The sequence below is a fragment of the Anastrepha obliqua genome, chromosome 1 (genome assembly GCF_027943255.1).
Source record: "Anastrepha obliqua isolate idAnaObli1 chromosome 1, idAnaObli1_1.0, whole genome shotgun sequence".
In the NCBI taxonomy this organism is placed as follows: Eukaryota; Metazoa; Arthropoda; class Insecta; order Diptera; family Tephritidae; genus Anastrepha; species Anastrepha obliqua.
Window position 1 is genome coordinate 10736722 of NC_072892.1, and position 22652 is coordinate 10759373.

Sequence of the window (22652 nt, forward strand, 5' to 3'; positions counted from 1 at the left end):
GTTGCAATCGATTTACGAGGTCGTTGCTACAGATGATGCGCAGGCATTTACTGACGACAGATTGTAAGCTCTGTGTGTGGTGTTAGAGGCTTTTCATATTTCACTTCGGTACAACTTCCTTTACACACTGAATATTGCCGATTAGAGTGCCAGAAGATTTGCGAACTCTGCCATGCTGTACGCATTCGCCTGAACACTGCCCTTGCTTTGTTTAGCCTGTGGTTGGCATCCTCATCTGCTACGCCGTCTGCGGTGATAGTGCAGCCGAGGTAGCAGAAGCTTGCAACACCCATCAAGTATCACTGGGCACACATCAATTATTATAAGTCTTGCTTTATTATGGCTGACCCTCATAGCCTTTTTTGTCTTGGCAATGTTGACTTCCAGCCCAACAGTGCGCGCCAGCGTGACTAGTCTGTCCGCCTTCGCTTGCATATCAGTGAGTTTGTGAGAGAGGAGGCATATGTCATCGTCAAAGAGCAGGTCCTCAAGATGTCTTGTGAAACTCCATAAGATGCCTCTTTTTTGCAGCATCAATTGGCTAATGACGTCGCCTAGGGCGATGGCGAAGTAAAGGAGCGACAGGAGACAACCTTGCCTTACGCCTGCGTTGGTGGTGAATGGGTCACTGATATTGGCATTGTAAAATACTGCCAGTCCGCAGTTCGCGTGAAGGGCTCTGATGAGGGGGACTATCTTAGCGGGAACTCCCTTTCTACGCAATGCCAGCCATAGATTTCCATTCCAGCTTCCATCGTATGTTTATGACACATTATGTCGTAAACTTTTATACAGATGGTTCCAAGCTAGACGATAAGGTGGGCTATGGAGTTTTCTCGTAGGAATTGGGACTGGAACTATCCGTTCGACCACAAGACTACTGCAGCGTCTATCAGGCAGAGGTACTAGCTGTAAAAGAAGTGGCTACATATCTAAATACGCACGCCGTAATAAAAAACAACTATAAATATATCCTCGGATAGCCAAGCGGCCATCAAATCAATGAATGCGGCTTTACCAAGATCGAAGGTTGTACAGGAATGCCAGGCAGCTATAAATGATATTAGTGACGTATTCAAGGTCAGCCTTATTTCTGTTCTGGGACATAGAGGTATTGCGGGAAACTGTAAAGCTGATGAGCTAGCCAGAAAAAGTACTGCTCTCCAACTGCTCAGTGATAAAAGTACCATTGAAATATCCATGGCCACGAGTAAACTAATAACAAAAAACCACATTATTCAAGAGGCCAATACGTCATGGAGAAATGAAGATACGTGTCTAACAGCTGGGCTACTATGGCCGCAAATAAACAAGGAAAGAGCAAAGGAATTGCTTAGTCTCTCAAGAGACAATATCTCGAAGGTCGTGGCTTGTTTAACCGGTAACTGGCTATTGGGCAGGCATTCCTCGAGACTAGGAGTTTGCTGCCATGAATATTGCAAAAGTTGAGGAAGACGAAGAAACAGTCGAGCACTTCCTTTGCAATTGTCCAGCCCTAGCTAAAATCAGAGCAGGTTGTCTGGATAAATACTTTTTTAATTCTCTTACAGAACTGTCTGGCATGGGGTTGGCATCAATACAGCGTTTCATAAGAGCCACAAAATGGTTCCACCAAGGAAGATAAATGAGGTTCCCGTATAGCACAGTGGTAGCACAACGGACCTGCAGGGTCTACGTGAGTTGGTCGTGCAGACTGACTACCACCATAACCTAACCTAGCCATGTCGTAAACTGAAAATGTAAACATATATTCAGTTTGAGCCCATATGATAAGTTTGATTTCAAGCCAATTATAAATTACAAATTCGATTGCTGTTGGGAGGTTTAGAAGAACTATTTTACACCGTTACAGCAATGGTAAAAAGATTGCATTGAATTACCTGTTTCCTTAACGAAGTTATGTACTAAAATGAGTTTGCTCTCATTTCCTTTAATTTCATATCGGATTGAGCCGAAGCGAAGCATGGCCGAGTTTGCTATTTAAATAATACAAAAAAAATTTCTTACCCACATACCTAAAGAAAAAACCATTCCAGTTATTTTTTTTTAATATTTATTTTCATTTATTTATTAGAATTTATGTTAGAAAATAATTACTGAAGAAAAATGCCCCAAAAAGAATGCCCTTTTAAATAATAAAAAACGAAAGAAATAATAATATTTAAACAGTTATGCCTTACAAAAAACTACGCGTGGTAGCGGTAGCTCTACGCACGCACAAGTAAAGAAACACTCTCGCACCACTTCACATATGACGCGTGTTGCCGAAACCGCCATGTCCCGCTTGCGAAGCGCCCTTGTTGAAACCCATCTGCAGGTTAAGGTGGCCTTCGCTTGCGCGCAATTGTTCCTCAGTGAATTCACGCTCGTTCTTCTCGGCCATCTTGGGGCCAAGTGAAGGGCCATTGTATTCTGGATGCTTTTGTGTCTGTAAATATAAGACATTTATGTATTAAGTGTTTCTTTCCACTTGCCAGACTTCACTTACAATGCGTCCCAACGAGTAGAGTGATAGCGTCACTTGGGGAATATTGCGGCGCTCGAAGAGATCAGCTGTTTGGAAGATTTCCTCTTCTGGTACACCGTACTTCTTGACAGCCGCTTGGAAGCGTTGAATGTTCTCCATCAACTGGAAGTTAGTGCCACGTTCTTGGATTTTTTTAACGGAGCCTGGTGCCAATTTGTTGATCAGCTTGCAGAGTACAATGCCATCCTTGAGAATATCCTCGTATTGGCCAGCGGGAACTTTCTCGCCCAACACAGCGAAGATCCAGTTGAGGACTTCTTGTTCTTGTTCCTTGTTGCGGGGCTGGAAAGAGTAGAGGTAGAAAAGAAAATAGCATTTAATTAAAAATAGGTAAATTCTAGTTAATATCATTTCTAAAATTCCAAATCTAATATTTGTGGAAAACTTTTTATTCTAGAAAGCACTATATTTGTTTTCCATATACGTTTCATATGATATATTTATTAATTTTTCTGCCAACTATCCCACGAAGGTGGTATTATTTTGAAATAAGCACCCTCCTATGTGAAGTTCTCTTTGGGTACCACAGTGCGTATGAGTGACCTTCAGTTGCTTGCCAGTGTAACGCAAAAACTCGTTTAATAATGACTTTTACCGCTATAAAAGCTAATCCGGTATTACATACTTCGCCCCGCTAATGAAAATTGATTTAGATAGCTGTGCTCCAACAACCCTAAAAACAAGTAATTTCAAAATAGAATGGAAAATTCCGTGTAAAATGTCGCCAACATGTTGCAACCACACATAATAATAAATCAAATGCTGCTTTCAGTTTTGTTTTTGCTACATGAGTAGTTGGAAATCAACACTTTTCTCACTAAAATTGCTGCCATTGTTTTTGCTGTCACGGCGACAGCTAATATTTATCGCAATTAATTAAAATGCAAAGCGTAAATAATACAGGACAAGCGCGTAACAATGAGACCGCGAAGGCAGCACCAGAAATTTAAATAATGACCACAGCAACACTTACAACAACAACAGCAACAACATCACATAAATTTTACAAAAATAAATACATAATATTAATGGCATACGAAGAGCAAATATTTTGGAATGTTCATGATCGGGGTAAGCGACAGCACTGCGCTGCATGCGCAACAACAGCAGCAACCGAAAGCCAATATCAGATACTTCTCATATATTTGCCGGACTAATTAAAATTAATGAAATTCGAATTGCAAATACTCTCACTTTTCGTTTACCCGTCACGCGCCAGCTAACGTGGGCTTGCTACTCTGCCGACAGAGGTATTCGCCTGCTCAAGGGTATTACAATTTTGTTCAGATAAAGATCGTATGTACCAGCATAAAGGAATCGAGTTAAATATAGATATATATAAAATAACAAAAATAAAAAATAAATAACTGGCGCATACACTTCAGTGTTTGACCGAGCTCCTTCTCCTATTTGTGGCGTTCGTCTTAATGTTGTTCCACAAATGGAGGGCTTCACAGCAGATATTGTTTATAAGGCCATATATGTACTTATATGTATATACCATAAGGCTCAGAATGAGAAAAGATGGGATGAGATCGAGAATAATAAATACAATACATTTTTACGGAGCTGGGTACACATATTACTCTCTTAAAAGAAAAACGAACACTTGTTATAATCAACATTGTGAATTTTTAACCTCCTTAAATTAGAAATATCTGAAACTTTTACTTTTGAGCATTTCAAGAGTTGAAAGTCCATTTTTATGATTCAGTAATTTATAGCAGTGAGTTTGAAACTAAAGAAAGTGCTCCTCATTTTATTCATATGTGGCTTTTTTTAGTAAATTTTATTGAAAATTGTTTTCCTAGAAGTGAAGAACCTGTGATTCCGTTTCCAATCTTATCATATAACTAAAAATTGCAGATCTGGTCGTGCGCCCTTCGAAGAAGGCTTCATCTATACAGCTGTGCTTGGCGCCATTATTATCTTTTATCCTTGGAATTTAAGACACAATAGTAAACTTGTTGAGTAGAGGACCCTTTTCAGAATCTTATTTTATCGCGCTGAATCTTAATCACGAAATACGAGGTGTGTTCAAAAAATAAGGAGAATTTTTATTTTTCTCAAAAAATATATTATATTATATATTTATTCATCAATTTATTTTATCTCCTTCAAAGTCCCCGCAAATATGATACACTTGTGCCAGCGTTTTTTTTTTTAATCCTCGAAGCATTCTGCAATTAATTTTTTGGTAACCTTTGCCTTATTTTTTGAATACACCTCGTACGTTCTTGTAGAACTCCAACGCGGGAAAAATCGAACTGGAGGTAAATTTTACAGCACGCCAAGACCCAAACCGGGTTGCTGAGCTAACAATGATGATGGTGATTAATTACATTACGTACTTACTTAAGTTCATAATAATCTATTAGCTGCACATGCGTACAAATTAGGGATTGCTGACACGGACCAATGCAGGAAATGCAGAGAGGCGGTTAAGGAAACTTTAGAACTCATTCTGTGCGTCTGTCCGGCATTATTAAAAACGCGTTTAAAATGCCTGGGAGCTCCATTGTTTGAGGGCCTGGAGGACGTCTCAAAGCAGATCTTCCAGCTCTGCTTAGATTCCCCAAAAGCGCTGACATCCTACATGATGTCTACTTTCAGTATTCGTAAAGGTCGGTCTCCATCTGGTATCGCTAGGGACCAAAAGGTCAATGCGTGGCTTATTGCCAACCAAGCTAACCTTACCTACCCTGCCTAAGTTTAACAAAAAATCTTCACAGAAAGTTGTTATGAAAAGATGAAGGTTTGTCAGTACATTATCGTTGGAAGAACTCAGGTCATACCAAAGCGCTTTTGAGTCAGATGTGGTTCAAGGGTCTGAAGAGGTTTACTTTGAAGGAAGCAAGATAGAAATAGTTGAGTAAATAAATACTTTTGCTCAATTTTTGCACAATTAAACATTTTGCATGCTTCTATTATTTTTCAAAACGACTCTATGCTTTTGTGATGTATTTATTAAAAATATTATTTAAGGGAATAATTTCAAATTCAGAATTTTTTTTTTTTTTTGCAGCACAAATAAGTTCCTAAGTCACTTTTTGAGACAATAATTTTATATTTACACAATTAGTTTTATTGCGCTTGAAATTTTCATAACTCGTTTGCTTTAAAAATTTTGTCAGAATTTTTAATTAAATATAAAACAAAACATTGCATTTATTCACTGTTTATAAATAATTTCACGCACATTCTCCAATTCACAAATATTTACAATCCAGGCTAATTAAATGTAAATTTAATTTCCGTTAATTTTTGTTTATTTTCTGCCTTTTCTTAGCGCTCCGGGCAGTTGGCTCGATCTGGAACCCTCGTCAGCATGAAAGTGACAGACAGTTTTTGGTGTAAGGTAAAAGGGATACCAAGCGCAATTTTTAGCATAAAAATTCGTTAATATGAAGAATAATACAATGTGCTATGAAAATATAAGAGCACAATAGCGCAACATGATAGGAAAAAAATTCATAATGAATTCTGCGAACGCAGTCTCGCTTAAAAATACACAATATATCATATGTATGTATGTAGGTGTGTTTATTTATGACCATATGGCTTAAAAACAAAGCTTTGAAGTTTTTTCGTTTTCTGTTTTTTTTTGTTGTTCTCATATATTGATTTGTTTTCATTTGGCTCAACACTTGACCTTAGGCGTTGTTTTTCAGCAGCCAGGCACGTCACTGCTTAGTGTTTGCATAAAAACAGCCATTTTTTCCTATATATAATTTTTTATTGTATTGCCACTCAGCTAGGCTGCTTACATTGGCACTTAAGCTAATTTAGTTTAATCACACGTACAGAAACATATTCATATATATACACATAAGTATTTACAAGTACTCCTATGCTGTGCTGAGTGGCGTTTCGATTTTTGCTGTAAGGGTCTTAGCTTCATTTGCGTAGCACTCAAGTGCTTTCAAGTACTTTCAGTATTTTCTGCTTTTTGCGGTTATTGATATGCCTGTGTTTTTCGTTTGTTTTTATTCAGTTTTTTATGGTATTACGTATGCTTGCACTGGATCTCTAAATTTGTGGTGCTCAACTTGTATACACATACAAGCACGCGCCTTTTCTGACAACCCATTTTACTAAAAGAAGTTAAAACAAAAATAAGTTTTATAATCTAAGCACTTTATCCTTTAAGTTAGGTGCAATAAATTAGCTGACATTACCTAAGATAAAAAATTTTATGCAAAATACATTTTTGATGTGGCTCTATACCTTTAATGAAAACGAATTTGTAACAAATTAATATCAAATATCTCCAAGACAGAACTACGCCCAGAACTAATTTTCGAAAAATTATATATTAATTTCAGTTCTGGTTATTTTATTTGATTTATTTATTTATTAAAAAGGGTGGTTAAATTTCAAGGGCCGATGTTGAATGTGAACCACACCTAAACGTCAAGTTTTTTCTGCATTTTGACATTTTTCAATTTCAGACTAACTCAATTTAAACCATGAAAAGATAAACAATCGAGCAATGCGTTAAAGTTATTCAGGCTTATTATGAAAACGTTTAAATCAAAATGCATATTGCGTACTTCGTGATTTTTTCGGTCAATTTAATTGTCTAAATGCGCGTGCCATCGGAAAAATTGTGCAAAAGTTTGAGCAAACCGGGTCTGTAGGAGGTGTGAAAACACCAGTGCATGCTCGTACAGCTCGTACTGCAGAAAATATTGCTGCTGTTCGCGATAGTGTGGTTGAAGAGTCGTCCACCTCAACTCGTCGTCGTGCCCAACAATTGCACCTCTCACGCTCGTCGTTGATGAACATTATGCATAAAGGCTTGCATTTACACGCTTACAAGGTACAATTGATTCGAAGAATATTAAATTAAATTTAAAAAATTTATCGAGCGCTTCGAAGAAAAAAGTTTACTGCTGTTGACGAAGTGAGGGCGACAGAAAGCCAAGTTTAAAGGCATGAACAAAATATCCTCGTTTTTTATGGTACAAATGATGTACATGGAAGATCTGAGAAGAGTATTAATCTTTGAAAAGTAGTAGCGAATTGAAAAATTGTTTTCATATTTAACGCCACTCCCCTCACCCCTCTGTGATGCTTTTTGATTGTTAGCAGCATAAAATTAAAGGTGATTTTTACAATAAGCGCAACATTGGCCTTTTTTATGAAGTTTTTTTTTAGTACCTCTTTTTTTAATTACAAATAGTAATTTATAAATTTCCGCTCTCCTTCACCCAAGTGCAGATTCGCAATTTGTTTAATTTTTTATTGTTTCGCTCAGGTCACTGCATAGAAATTTCATAGTATTTTTGCCATTTCCGCACTTTTGAATAGAAACATTTAAAATGGCAATATTTCGACTAAAAGCGTAAACAATGTGTTTTTAAGTAAATATAAAAAAAAACTCATTGTTTAGTTCACAAGAAAAGTGGAAATGGATATACAGCTGCGCGGATATACCTAAAATATTAAAAAAGAAATATTTGCTTTTATCGTAGCTGAGGTCAATTTGCTAGAACAAAGTGAACTATAATATAATTGCCTATTTTCCGCAGTAAAAATTTCGAAATATTTCGTCCTTCTATTATGAAAATATTTGTTTACAGTTTTCTGCATAAATGGAGCGGCAAAATGAAATGTTTTGTTTAGAGAAATTGCGGTAAATATTTTTATATTTTTTTTTTGGCGAAAGAATTTTATTTTAGTAAATTTATATAAATTTATTCACAAATTGTACAAAAAAAATGGCGTAATGAATAACTACGAAACTTCAAACAAGGCTACAAAAATTGATAATTTTATTTTGGTAGCCGCAAGAGCTGTATGAGTTTCACGACGGCATAGACATAGCGCAGCAAAAAAAGAGACAGCGGCTTCAATAACTGGATCATATCGTCCGAATGGATAGAAACGCTTCGTCTGAAAGTATTCAATACGGTACCAGGTGGTAGTATCAATGGAAGAGGAAGGTCTCCTCTGCGTTGGAAAGATCAGCTGGAGAAGAATTTGGCTTCACTTGGTTTGCCCAACCGGCGTCGTTTAACGCGAAAAAAACGACTAGTGCGCTTTGATAAACTCGTCAAAAACTCGGATGAGCGATTATAGCGCCAATTAAGAAGAAGAAGAAGTACAAGATTTGAAGCCGGGCGTACTTCCAAAGTTCTTAATTTCTGTCATTGGGTTCTTCAAAAATTCGTCTAAGATCCGCATTTTGGGACCCGAATTTTGTTCAGCGAGTAGGTCCATTTTTGCAATAAGCAAAATTGCCGTATTTAGGCTGAAGAGCAACCCAAAGCCTTTCAAGAACAGGCATTGCATGCATTGAAAACAACTGATTGGTGCTTAGGTGGTGTGGAGGAATCATCGGCCTATACTTTTTTAACGACGAAAGGACAAACAATCACTCCTCACTTAACTTCCACTGCATTCTGTGAATTTGCATACTGCGAATTTAAGATTCTGATTGCCGCTTTGCAAGGAAATGTTGAACTCCACTTCATAGCTATTCTTGCCATTAACAAAATACTTTCATCTGGTAGCCTACATTTAACATTAATGAGATAGGGAACCTTAAAAACTTAACAGCTCTAAAAGCGTGAATTAAAAGTTTTGATACGGTCTGCTTAAGACAACAACGTATCACTTTCTACTTTTTATTTTTAACTCAAAGCAAAGAAACATTTATTTGTAACCATATATATATTGCAATGTTTATTTCAAACATAATTATAGTTAATTATACTTGTGCAATCTATTTTTGCCTATTCTCGCTTTCATGCGCACCCGAATTAAAAATGGCAATATGCCAGGCAGAAAATTCTACCTTAGAAACATTTAATTTTGCTAAAACAAAACGAGTCAATGCAAACGGAATCAAACGAAGAAAGCTAGAAATAAAAAATAAAATCAGAGCAAAACCATTTAAATGGCACCGCACAAAGAGATCGCTAAATAGCGATAAATTCCTAACGTTTGCACTTTACCGCGCTCTAGCCGCCGTTTCGCTATTAGCACAAAAGGGATGAGCGTTGAAAGGCGAAAATCGGCGAGCAATTTCGCTAAAAACCTATGCAATTAACCCATAAAAATTTACAAAAAGTCATGAGCATAAAACAATTTTATTTCAAAGTAAAGCAGAAATATTCAACGAAATACCCAACAAAAGATCACAGCTAAATTAATTTTATTTTCAAACAGATATGGCCGCGTTGTTTTTGTTATTTCGTGTTGGCCTTACTTTTTTCCCTTTCTTTTTTTTTTTGTTTTTGAAATGTTTAATATTGTACATTTGCAATGTGGGCAAGGCAAACAAGCGTTTGGCAAGCGTGAAGACAACAACAGATGGGCCATTATAACAACAATTTTTTTTCTATTATTTATGTATTTCACTTTTTTTACATGAAAGTGTACGCATAAATATTTGTTGAGTATTGGGCTTTTTTAATTTATATATTGTATATATATTTTTTTCACTCACATATTTCGAATTACAACTTTTAACAAAGTAAGGTATTCCATTTATGCCTTTGTTTATGGCAATCCATTAAATATTTAGCGGTAAGTAAAAACGGGTAGTGAAAACATATCTTTTTATAATATCCTTAATAGAGATGCTATAATCCTGTGATGTGCGTGGTGCGTGCGTACCGTTCGCTAGTGCAAAACGATAGAAAAATGTTTGTCTGATAGCGGTCGCCACTCTACAGGCACTGGTAAGCTTTTGAATGTGTTTCTGCCTTGAAAAAGTTCCTCATAAAAAATCACCTGCTGTGCGGAGGTCCCTCCATTTGTGGTAAAACATCAAGACGCACATCGTAAATAGGACGAGGAAAACAGCCGAACACCCAATAAAGTGCGTAAGCACCAAAGTGGCACAAAATTAATCATTCAAAGTGGCGCAAAATTAATCATCCTCTCGGAACCAAATGGCATGTTGTCAATCACATTTAATACTTGTGTACCAGGCAGGAAAAGTATAGAAGCATACAAAATTCTCTCAAAATCTTGTTTTTTTTATTTAGTAAAAAGTTACTCAGCAACAAAATTTTATGAATAATTCAGCGAATAACACAGCTCTTGCTTTACGAATTGTTTGTTTGAACTTTGCTTTTAGGTTTTGTAAGAAAAAGATCTTATTGAATTTTTACTAAACTTAGGAAAATCATATCCCGAAACGAGTCCCGGTATCCTGATATTTCGAGATATTGTCAATGTAATTTTTATTTTGCAGATAATTTTTTCGACACTTCGGGATATTTTCAATGTAATTTTTGATACCGAAATTTCGGGATTGATTATGGAATTTCGAAATTTTTTCAATGCAAATCTAATATTGCTAGTGATTTTTTTTATCACGAGATTTTTGGATGATTTGAAACTAATACTTGTTCCCGTGATTTCAGGATTGATTTTGGGATTTCTAAATTTTTTTAGCGCAATCTTAATATTGCAAGTCATTTGTTTACCTATGGGTTTCTGGATGATTTCAACGTAATTTTTTATCCCGAAATTTCGGGACTGATTTTAGAATTTCGAAAAGTTTTTAACGCAAACCTAATATTGGTAGCAATTTTTTATCACGAGATTTTTGGATGATTTTAAAATAATACCTAATCCCGAAATTTCGGGATTGATTATGGAATTACTAAATTTTTTCAACGCAATCTTAAAAAATTGGTAGTAATTATTTTTTCTTGCGATTTCGGGATATTTGCTAGGTAGTTTCTGATCCCAAAATTTCGGGACTGATTTTGGAATTTTTCAAATATTTTCAATGCAATTCTTATATTGCTAGTAATTTTTTATCTCGAGATTTCTGAACGCTTACAAAGTCATTTTTGATCCCGAAATGATGGAATTGATTTTGGAATTTTGAAATGTTTTCAATGCGATCTTAGAATTCCTATTAGTTTTTAAGTCAAGTTTTCTAAATGCTTTGAACGTAATATTTAATCCCGCAATATCAGCTTGTTTTCAAGGTAATTTCTGATCCCAGATTTCCGGATATTTTTGATGCATTCTTAATATTCCTAGTAACTTTTTATTCGCTATTTCTAACCCCGAAATTTCCTAATATTTTAACTGTAATCTCGGGATACGAAGTAACAAGCAATATTAACATCTGCATTGTATACCAAAGTTCTTGGTGAATGATTGCCACTTTTATTTGTGAATACAGTTACTGCAAAAACACAAAGTATTGAATGAAGGCTCATTATAAACATTTAAATATTTTTCAATATATATAGAAAGAATTGAGCAAAATATTTCATGAAAATGCCAACAAAAGGAAAAACCTTCAATGTATGTTGTAAAGTATGAGTAAGAAAAATAAAGTAAAAAAGAAAGTAAAAGAATGATAGCACAAATGAATTAAAATCAAGTGGAATTATTGTTATAGCGTTTCACAATTTAATTTCGTTTTATAAAAAAAGATTGTATATGCTAAAAAATTCTATTAGAATGTTAAGTGTACATTCTCTGTTGGACTTGAATTTTACACTGTTTTATTTTTAAATCGTTCGCGATGGTAGCCTTTATGCGTCGAAATATTTATAGTTCTTTGCTTTCTGATTCCCAATGTTGTACTCGTCCTTACTTCGGTCCAGGTTAGAATACGCGGTATTCGTTTGGAGAGCATTTCATGCTGTCTATATTAGTAGATTAGAAACTGTTCAGAGAGCTTTTGTGCGCTGGATGAAATTCGTTGATCCCATTTCGTCTTATCCGTCTCGTTGCTTATTTATAAATCTCATGCACTTAGAGTCTAGGCGTGTTCTATGTTTAATGTGACTTCAGTATTTGTGTGGGCTCAATAGATTGTTCGTATCTTTTGTATTTCGTATTAATTTTAATGTTCCCTCACGCATTTTCCGTAGTAATGAATTGTTTTTTGTGGGTATTGCTAAAATTGTTTATGGAATGAATTCTCTTTATAGGCGTACGCTAGTTCAATTTAATGCATATTCCTTTTCCATAGACTTTGATTTTTTTTACTCTAAGACTACTCTTAGGGAGTTACTTATAAGACTATTTTGTTCGCTAGGAGGTTGTAACAGAATACGGAAAGTCTGGCGGTTGCTGTTGTCGACGAGGTTGGTAGTTGCTGGTGCTGGGGTGCCGCTTTTGTTAAGTATATTTGAGAGATAGTGTAAACAATTTTTCTTAATTATTTTCCAATGCTACCCCAATTATTCGAAAGTGTGCTTAAAATAGCTTATGCTTGTGTCATGCTCTGAGTCACACGCCAATTACAAAACATTATATTGCAGTAACCTATAGTATAAATTAACCCATAAAGTATAAATAATAAAATTGTTGTCCACTTAAAAGTAATTGATAAAAAAAAAACAGCCAGGCGGACATAAAATACTTTGCAATGAGTGATACATATAAATGAGAACATTAGGATGGCCAATTTAGAAAAAGTTTGTTCTATGGCCAAAAAAACATTTTTTTTTTGTTGAATAGTTACTAAAACGGTGGGGCTTATATACTCGTATACATTTTTGTCTTATATTATATAATACCATTGAATTTCGTCGTGCAGCAACCAGAGGACGAGTTACCTCGTAGGAAATTCTTGCTCAAGAATCTCATGCATAACTGCAACCCTTACAAGTCACTGGAAGATAGCGGATAATGCAGCCAGGTTCAAGCAAGGGGTTGAAAGAAAATCTTTTTCACTACTTATGCGAATGCCCAGCAATACTTTTTCGGTAAGCATTTCATACAGCAAATTAATGAAATCTCAGACATGGAGATAAAAAGTGTGTGTCTTTACTTGGATCTCATGAAATGAATCTGATTCACAAAACAAAAAATAAAAACAAAATAGAAAAACAAGAAAAGGAAACACACGTGAAGAAAGTAAGATGCGCTAGTCGCTAATTAGGATGGTTTCAGTAGAAATACTCAACCACTTCTACAACAACATTTGAAAAACTATTTTATTTGCATACAAAAAATTTGGTATAAAATTTCAAATAAAATAAAAAAGTCCAAAAAATAATATTCTATGCTTTACAAAAAATTACTATTTTTTATAGTGTTTCCCAACAAAATTTAAAAATTTTAAAAATTTAATCTCTTTAATCTCTTTAATCTCTTTAAATAGTGCTATTTTGTTAAGTTTTTATGATGAACTTACGAAAAAGTACATTTTGTGCAGTGCAATTTCAATGGTAAATATTACATAAAATAAAAAATAAATGGGGAACTCATTTTTTTAGCCATTGAACAATTTTTTGCTTTTGCCACTTTAATGTTTTTATGTGTCACACATTGAGAAAATATTTTATGCTTATATGACTACTTTTTTTAAATACCTTTTATGTCAAATATAATTTTCTAATTTATACCTGAGCTACCACCCAACAAGAAATACAAAAAAAAAGTTTTTTTCACCACCTTAATGTGCATGTCCATGTGTACATGCGCATACATGCATCCACTTTTGGCTCTCTTTCCTTCAAACATTTTTTTGAAACACCTTGATGTGCATATAAGCATGTAAAGAGTGGTTAAGTTTCAAGGGCCGTTATTGATTTTAAATAAAATAGAATGTTTTTAAAAAAATATTGCCATTTCTCTTTACTATGATAATACTGGTATGGATCAATTACGTATAAAACAAAATATCGGCCAAGTGACCACCGCAGCCTTGGCGGCACACCTCAATCCGATGGTTCAAATCTTCGATGACGCTGAGGCATAATTGAGGTTCTATGCCGTTAATGTGCCGAATTATCTCATCCCTTAGCTCTTGAATTGTTGCTGGCTTATCGACGTACAGATTTTCTTTCAAACAACCCCAAAAAAAAGAAAGAAGTCCAGCGGTGTCGTTGACGTTTAGGTGTGGTTCACATTCAACATCGGCCCTTGAAATTTAACCACCCTTTACTTTAGGCTTTCTTTCCTTTTCGTGGAAGCTATTTCCCATACATTCCTACGTACTCGCACACACTTACATACTTATATGCATATAATATATTCCAAAAATAAAATTATAAGCTCTTATGTGGAACTGTAGCGCTGCCGGTACATCGACGCGCGACTTTGTCAAACTGGCAGCACAAACAAACAACCACATGCTTTGCTCTACCTATGCGGTGTAAATGTCGCAATCATGATGGCATAGTTTCCGTTGTGCTGAGATTATAAGCAGAGTGGGAGGAGCGCTGCATATTTACTATGCACGTGTTTGCCGCTTCCCATCAGCCATGTCGCTGCCGTACAAAACCGAAAACGTCAGCTACGTCACAAAAAACGCATCAATCATTGACGCACGCACACGCACGCAGGCACACCCACTCGCAGCGCACAGTGTCACAAAAACTATGCATGGTGTATCAGAAGAAAAACACTGTATTCAATTAAACACAAATTTGCACTCAACCGCATTTCAATTATTCGGTTTTTCAATGTTTTAGCGGTATTTTATTTCATTTTTTTGCATTCATTCATTTGTTTTTTTGTTGCATACTTTTTAATTGAAGGTCCATCGGTTGTTCACCGCAAACTGAAATTCAATTAAAACGGCGTAAACTGTAACTGTAATTGTGATACATTTACGTCATGATGAATAAACGGGTAGGAGTGATTATTAAAAAAATAAAAAAATTTTAATGTAAATAATTGAAGAATTTTTGTTAATATCTATTATTTATGCATATTTATATATATCCATTAACATAATTTTTTTTATAATTTTGTATTATTTATAACACCAATTATTGGCCTGCCTAAACGAAATTCAATTCATTCTAATTGATTTTGCATCATGATGATTTACATCACCCGAATTCAATAAACAATAAAAGCGCATATGCACTCATAACTCTGAATGTATGTGTATGTAAAAGTGTTTATGTGTATGTGCGCAAAGTAATTACCACTGCAGTATATAATCCTAACTGTTTACGCAATTGTTCCTATTAAAATTTAATTAGTTTTAATTTTTAAATGCAGCTTTCATTTCATGTCGTTCAATAATTATTAGTCGCCGTAAACAAAGAATTATGTATCCATACAATGCAATCAACAAATGTGGTTTTATTTATTTGCTTCAATTTGTCTGATAAATATGAATTATAAATTTGTAAAAATATTATATAAGTTTGATAATATAATATGTAGAAATTCAATGAATATTCAATATATGTACGTATACAATATAACTACAGTAGAGGTCGGAGTTGCCCAAACAGGTTAACAGGACGATATGGAACAGAAAAGTGATAGTGATGGGAAGTGATGAAGAATTTCTTTGCAAGTTTCGTTTTTTTTTTTGTTAACTGCTGTCGCAGTAATTTTAATAGTATGAAACACCTGGAAGACCTCGACTACTGACTACTGACGATATTGCCCTGCTCTCACAGCATAGCGAATACATGCATAAGAAACTTGATATCTCCAGTTTCCATGCAGAGCGCGTCGGTCTACTTATAAATGAGAGTAAAACTAAACCCGTGCAAATCAACACCTTACAGTGAACAAATAGAAAGCGTCGACACATTCACCTTCCTAACATAGAAAGCCTACCACCTAGGCTTACACCCGATGGCGTAACGATGACTGATGTAAATGCAAGTGCTTCGCTTGCCTAAAAAAAGTAAGGATTTTTAGTCAAATATAAAATCAGCTCTTCTTACGGCCACACAAAGCTTATAATCATTTTTTAACCGTTGACACAGAGTCAATCCTGCGCATGTGGTGGCCTAGGAAATGCATTTCGGACGAAAAATTCCTCGCAGGAACGGGCAAAAACCTATTACTATTGAAATATGGGAACGTAAATGGAGATTGGTTGGGTACGCCATACGCAAGCCAGTTAATGAAATAAGCAGAACGGCGTCAGAATGGAACCTTTAAGACATCGCCGTAGGGAACGTTCTAAAGGATCATGGCCATGTAGCCTTTTTGACCGGTTTTTAGAAGTCGCTGACAACCGAACATGACACCAGATCAAGGCAAAAGCGAATAATCGACAACATTGACAATCTTTTGTTTCGCCTGTAATCGGCGTGACGGCAACAATTAATGATAATAATAATAACTGTAACAGTTCATCGGCAGTTTGATAAATGTTCAATTCAAGTTTATACTTGCTCTAACCACTGTTAATTGCCCTAATGCCTACGATTTCTTCTCTTAAAGGATTCTCCAATAACAGGTGCAATTTTGAATGTGATTGCGCTATCGAGAGCTGATAAGCTATTTTTTATGGCCAAAATTGGATGGTATTGATTTGGACAAAGTTTATTTTCAACAAGACGGCGCTACGTGCCACACAAGCAACGAAACCCATTGATCTTTTACGGGAAAAGTTTCCGGACCGTGTTCTCTCTTGAAGAGGTGATCACAATTGGCCAACGGGATCTGGTGATTTAACACCTTGTGACTTTTTTCTTTGAAGCCACGTGAAAGAGAAGGTCTACGCCGACAGCCCAGGGTCGATTCAAGACCTAAAAGATGAAATTCGTGAGGCTATCGAGGACATAGGGCAGCTACTTGGCAATTCGGTTATGGAAAAGTTCATGAAAAGGATATTGTCGTGTAAGCGAGGTCGTGGTGGTAATTTGCCTGATGTTATTTTCCAATATTAACGGCATACACTATATTAACACATACATATTCTTTTTGTACAAACTTTTAAAATTAGGTTTTTGTTAGAAAATACTTCTACAAAAAAAATTACAATAAAAAAAAATAAAAACGAAAAACTGTCCAAGCCTGTCAAACTATTGAGGCGTTATAATTTTTTGGCAGGCTGTACTATATATTGAGAAAAAAAAATTTTTTTTTTCAACTTATCATAACTTTCTGCTATGCCAAATTAAATGAAATTTTTATATTGGCTTTTTGCCATATTTTTCTATTGCAAAGAGTCTAATTAACTGTAGATTAAATGTATAATTTAATTTCAGTTTTGATTGCAAATTATTGATGATTGTGGCTAAGAGTTTGGTTTTTTTGTCTACTGCTTTTGTTATTTTTGCATGTAATTAATATATAATCTCGTTATAGTGATGAATGATAAATGAACCACTGGATGAAGTATTTAAAATTCGGGATGAGCGTCTCTTTTTATTTCCAGAGTCCTTCTGGATGCTGCGCTGCATGAGAAGAAATCTGCGCTTTCTTGCTTTTTCGTAGGGCAGGTTTTGCTTATAACAGAAGCATTTTTCATGTCAGAAGTGCGTCAGGTGGCTGATTATTACTTGACGCATAGCAGCAGCGGATACTTGCATATGACGTGCAAACTGTAGGAACGCAACCGTGGAATATTTTCTCTTGCTACGGCAGTCACCTACGCCAAAAATTAATCTATTTTTTCGTTCTTTTATAATATGCACTTAATAACTGAACACATGTAGATATCTCTTCATATGTGCATATATGGTATATACAGGTATGCTGCTTTTTTTTCTAATTTTATATATTAAAATAAGAAACATAATAAAATAAAATTATTTTACAAAGAAAAAGCGCACTGCCAAGACTTACGGCACGTCTGTGTGTATGCATGCGAATATATTTCAGAAGAGTTGGAAAATAGTATTTAAATTTCTTATTAAGTTACAATGAAATGAATTTAGGCAAATGCAAATATTTCATCCAATATGCCACCCTCGGAAAATTTTGAAATGAACTACTAAAATAGGTAACTTTCAGCCCAATCATTATGGTGAACTTTTGATTGATTTTAAAGCTTAACTGAAGTCATGTAAAAACACACACACAAAGCATTTTATTTTACAAAATAGCAATTGCGATCCCCTGCAAATTTGAAACCCAATGAGAAGTCTAAATGATTACAATCACGTACCACCGCGATGTGAATAGAGCATCAAAAGCATTTGACAGACTTAGTTTATTTCTTTACTTTGTTACGAAAGGGAAGGTGAATGTCAAATGAACAGATTTCTGTACTGAGAGATGAAACTTGAAGTGACATTGGTCAGAAATGTCAACAGAAATTTACAAATATAAACAAGAAAAGCATAAGCGTGCCGACATAAATGGTCATCTAGCGGATCTTATTTTTTATATATATCCTGCTTATCTACCTTCCCTACTATTTTCTACATTTTCTAATTTTCATAATTTTTATCCGGTTATTTCATATGGAAGTATTCTTAAATATGGGAAAGTGGTTAGAACTCTTGGCTTTAAGCTAAACGCAACTCTCGTATTTTTTTTATCGGAACATTTTTCGATCGTCAAAATACGTGAAATGAAAAAGACATAACTTTTTATAAGAAAATTATTATTTTCTTTTAATTTCAACTGAGCTATAACAAAAATTGTTATAAATGAGAGTGCATCAATAGTGCTGATATTGGACCTCAGGTTTGCTAGAAAAAATTTGTATGAGAGACATATGGATCCAAAGGGAAAAAACTATAAGAAGAAATTCATAAATGTTTTGGTTTTATTTTGTTTACAATTATCGCTTCTCTTCATCTTTCGAAAAAGACGGCTAGGCTAAAACTGATTATGAAACTTATGATTTGTGAAACTCTGGTCGGTTCTTAAGAATAACTTATCGCAAAATTCGTGATTTTTTGGTTTTTGTGAAAATAATCGAATGAGTCGACAATTCAGGTAGGTAGGTAAGTTAGATGGCAAGAGTGCCACAGGTATACTTCAAGTAGCATTTGCGTGCCGTTTTGAAACCATAATGTGGACCACTATCTGCGAAAAAAATTAGGAAAGAAAAAACCTTCTGCAGTCATCCAGTGCTGTTGATGTAGTGGAGGCAAGGAAAGGGATCTAGGCTGGAGAATTTCCTCAAGTCATCCCCAAAGGGCACGCTAAGGAAACTCAAGCGCCTAGCCGCCAAAGCCGAACGTTCGCAGAGAAAGTGCACAACAGTCAGAAAGTGCTCAAGACTCTCTTTCTCTGCAGGATCCCCACATCTTCTGCAATGGGGGTGGGACGGAAGACAAAGCTTCTCCGTTTCCGATCACCCAATAACCAGTGAACACCGTAATGAGTTTGGGAATTGAATGGCGGGGGATTCCCATATCCTTAAGCGTCAACAATTCAAAGGCTGGTGAAAAAATTTAAAGAAACTGATGCTGTCGAGTATAGTAAGAGGACTGGCAGAGCAAAAACTGGACATTCCGTTGAGAGTATTGCTGCTGTAACGCAAAGTGTTGCTGAACAACCTTCAACATCGACAACTCCACGCTCTCAAGAAGTAGGCATTCATGAATTCACTATTTGGCGGATTTTACATGCAGACGTGCTCATGGTAAACATTTAAATCATATCATTTTTCGCGTATAATTGCTGAAAACTGCATTTGAATGAAAATAATGAAACCTGGAGTTATTAAAATGAGAGATGAAAATACAGATTTTAGTTTAAAACAACATCTATGCGCGTCTTTTAAAAGGCCGTTTTAAAGTAAAAATCGGTAATTTTTTCCATTGCAAAAATCTTATTATTTTGAATACTTTGATCAAATGTTGAAGCATTTTTACGCAGGCCTTTTAATCTTAAACTTTTCCATCGTTTATGCTGATTTTTTTTTTGGGAAACATTTTGTTTTATTTATTTTATTATAAAAACTCGATTTGGGATTTATTTTTACATAATTTAAATGAAGCATATTGAGTTTTATATTTTTTCGGTAAAAAACGCAACTTTTTTTTTGTGAGACACCCTAATGTATGCCTGCAAACTCCCTAATGTATCCTTTTTTCATATGTAGTTTCTCATATATTTCTCTCCCTCGTAGGCATCTTTTCAGCCAGGCAGAGAAGCAAAAAATATGTGAAAACTCCAGCCAAAATAATAGTACAGTAAAATCTGTAAAATTCGGCGCCCTTATTATTTATTTTATAAACAAACAAACAGCAAATTATTTAACTCTCTTTTCTTGGTTTTGAACAAATCCAAGCTTTATTCAACTTCTTTCAAATTCACCATTTCGTCATTACTCATATGCCTTTGTCATATATTCTCACAGATTTTTAATAAATTTTCGAAGCCTGTTAAGTGAATCGTAGAGAACTAAAAAAAAAATCTAGAAACTGGAAGTTTTAAACCCAGCATTCACATATACAGGATTGGCCATATTCGACGGACCCATCTGGCAACCCTGTATCTTTTGACAGAGACGTCAGATCGCTTAATGACATACCGCGTTGGAAGCGTAGGTCTAAGCAGATTTTTACCATGTACACGCCACGCGAGCGCTCCCAAATTGTTGAAATTTACATTCAACAAAAGAAGTCAAAAGAAGAAGAACAAAATCATTATGTTCGACGAGGCTCATTTCTTATTGAATGGGACGGTAAATAAGCAAAATTGCCGTATTTACGCCACTGAAAATCCTACGAAATTCAAGAGGTACCTCTTTACGACGAAAAAGTGACTGTTTGGTGCCGCGTTAGTGCGAAAACAATTATTGGGCCGTTTTTCTTCGAAAATGAAGGTGGTCAAGCTGTTACCGTCAATCAGGAGCATTATCGCGATATGATAGCCACTTTTGTGATGCCAATTATTCGTCGAAAGCGTATGAGGCAGTTCTGGTTTCAACAAGATGGTGCTCCACCACACACAGCTCGCACCACAATCGATTTTTAGATGTCGAAAAATGGCGATTTTGACTGCCCACCGCTTTCGCCCGATTTAACGCCACCTGACTTCTTCTTGTGGGGATATTTAAAATCAAAGGTTTATATTAATAAGCCAAAGACCATAGGAGAGCTCAAGAATAACATTTGTGAGGAAATAGCCGCTATTCCAGCCGAAATGTTAGCTAAAACTATGGAAAATGCTGCAAAACGGGCACAATACGCCGTACAGGCTCAAGACGGCCATTTGAGAGATATCATATCCAAAAAGTTATGTTAAGAAATCTACTTGAACCAAGTAAAATGATTATTATCGTCAACATCAAAAAAATTGTGTGTTTTCTGTGATTAAAAAAAACACACATGGGTCCGTCGAACATGGCTAACCCGTAGATTTACTTATAATATGATAAAAAGTGTTTAACTTTCTTGCACTTAGTAACGGGTAACCTTTCGATATACGTAACAGCGCTTCCCACCTGTATAGATTGTATTCCCTAGCAGTATTTTGGGTGCCTGCTTTCCCATTAGAACCAACTGAAATGTCAAAATTTTCAGTCCTCAATATGAGCTTATCCATGGCTGGCTGGAGGCTGGGTCGCAAGTTCAGATTAAGTGCATTCTGGATATGTATATGAGTGCAACGTTTTAGTATAAGTTCCAGCAAAGCTAGTTAATGTGCGTCCCACTGCAGTTTTTCAACTAATCGTGCTTTCCTTTCTTCAGTTATTCATCCATGTATTGGCCAGCTCGCCAACGAAAAATTTCAACGCAAAATATTTACGTGCAAATACGTTTGACTTCCACCATTTTTTAACGTTATACAGTTAATCATTAATTGTTTTCTATTCCTATATTTTATTAAACAAATTCACTTACAGCCATTTTTTATTTATTTTTGTTTAAATCACCAAAAGCGTAGACACAAAAACGAAGTTTGAATTAATTTTTGGAGTAATGCGAGTTCTTGCGACTGTCTTTTAGCCAACACTGCGACGACTGTCTAAAGCGATCGGCGTGAAATTCTCAACTGACGCAAGTGGTTAATGTGAATTTCCATTTTTTCCGCAACAAACGAACAAACAGCCAGGACGTACAGCTAAAACAAAAACAAATAAATGTTTTCAGAAAAACTCACACGAAAAAAAGAAGAATCAATAGCAACAAAATGTAGGCGTAGAAGTGCAGAAGTGCAGGCAAAACAACTGAGTCGCTGGGGAACTCATTTAGCCTACGAATGCTTAAAATAATAAAACACATCAAAATACTGTAAATACAAATGCCGAGCGGATCGCAAATAGCCGATCATGAAACAAGAATGGGCCGATGACGTCAGTGCTAGAGCGGAAAGTGAAGTGAATGAATACCGAATATTCCCGAAGACGATGGCTGTACGTATGTGTATGTAAAAAATTATGTGTGGGTGTGTGTATGAATTTTACTGAAAGAAATCAAAGACATAACGGTAAAATATGAACGACTATAAAAACAAAGCATTAAATTTCCTTTTGACAGCATAAACAGTTGGCAGGAAAAGCGTGGTAGGCGAGGCAAAT

General features: G+C 35.5%; 1 protein-coding gene across 1 annotated transcript; it reads right to left on the minus strand.

Moving 5' to 3' along the window:
• Positions 1-2036: 2036 nt before the first annotated feature.
• Positions 2037-22138, minus strand: LOC129235741 (myophilin). The gene is made up of 3 exons (XM_054869752.1): positions 21976-22138; positions 2489-2809; positions 2037-2428 (listed from the first exon to the last, which is right to left on the minus strand). Exons 1-3 carry the CDS (start codon positions 21979-21981, stop codon positions 2246-2248), a joined length of 510 nt encoding a protein of 169 aa, XP_054725727.1. The 5' UTR covers positions 21982-22138; the 3' UTR covers positions 2037-2245.
• Between the last annotated feature and the right edge of the window lie 514 nt (positions 22139-22652).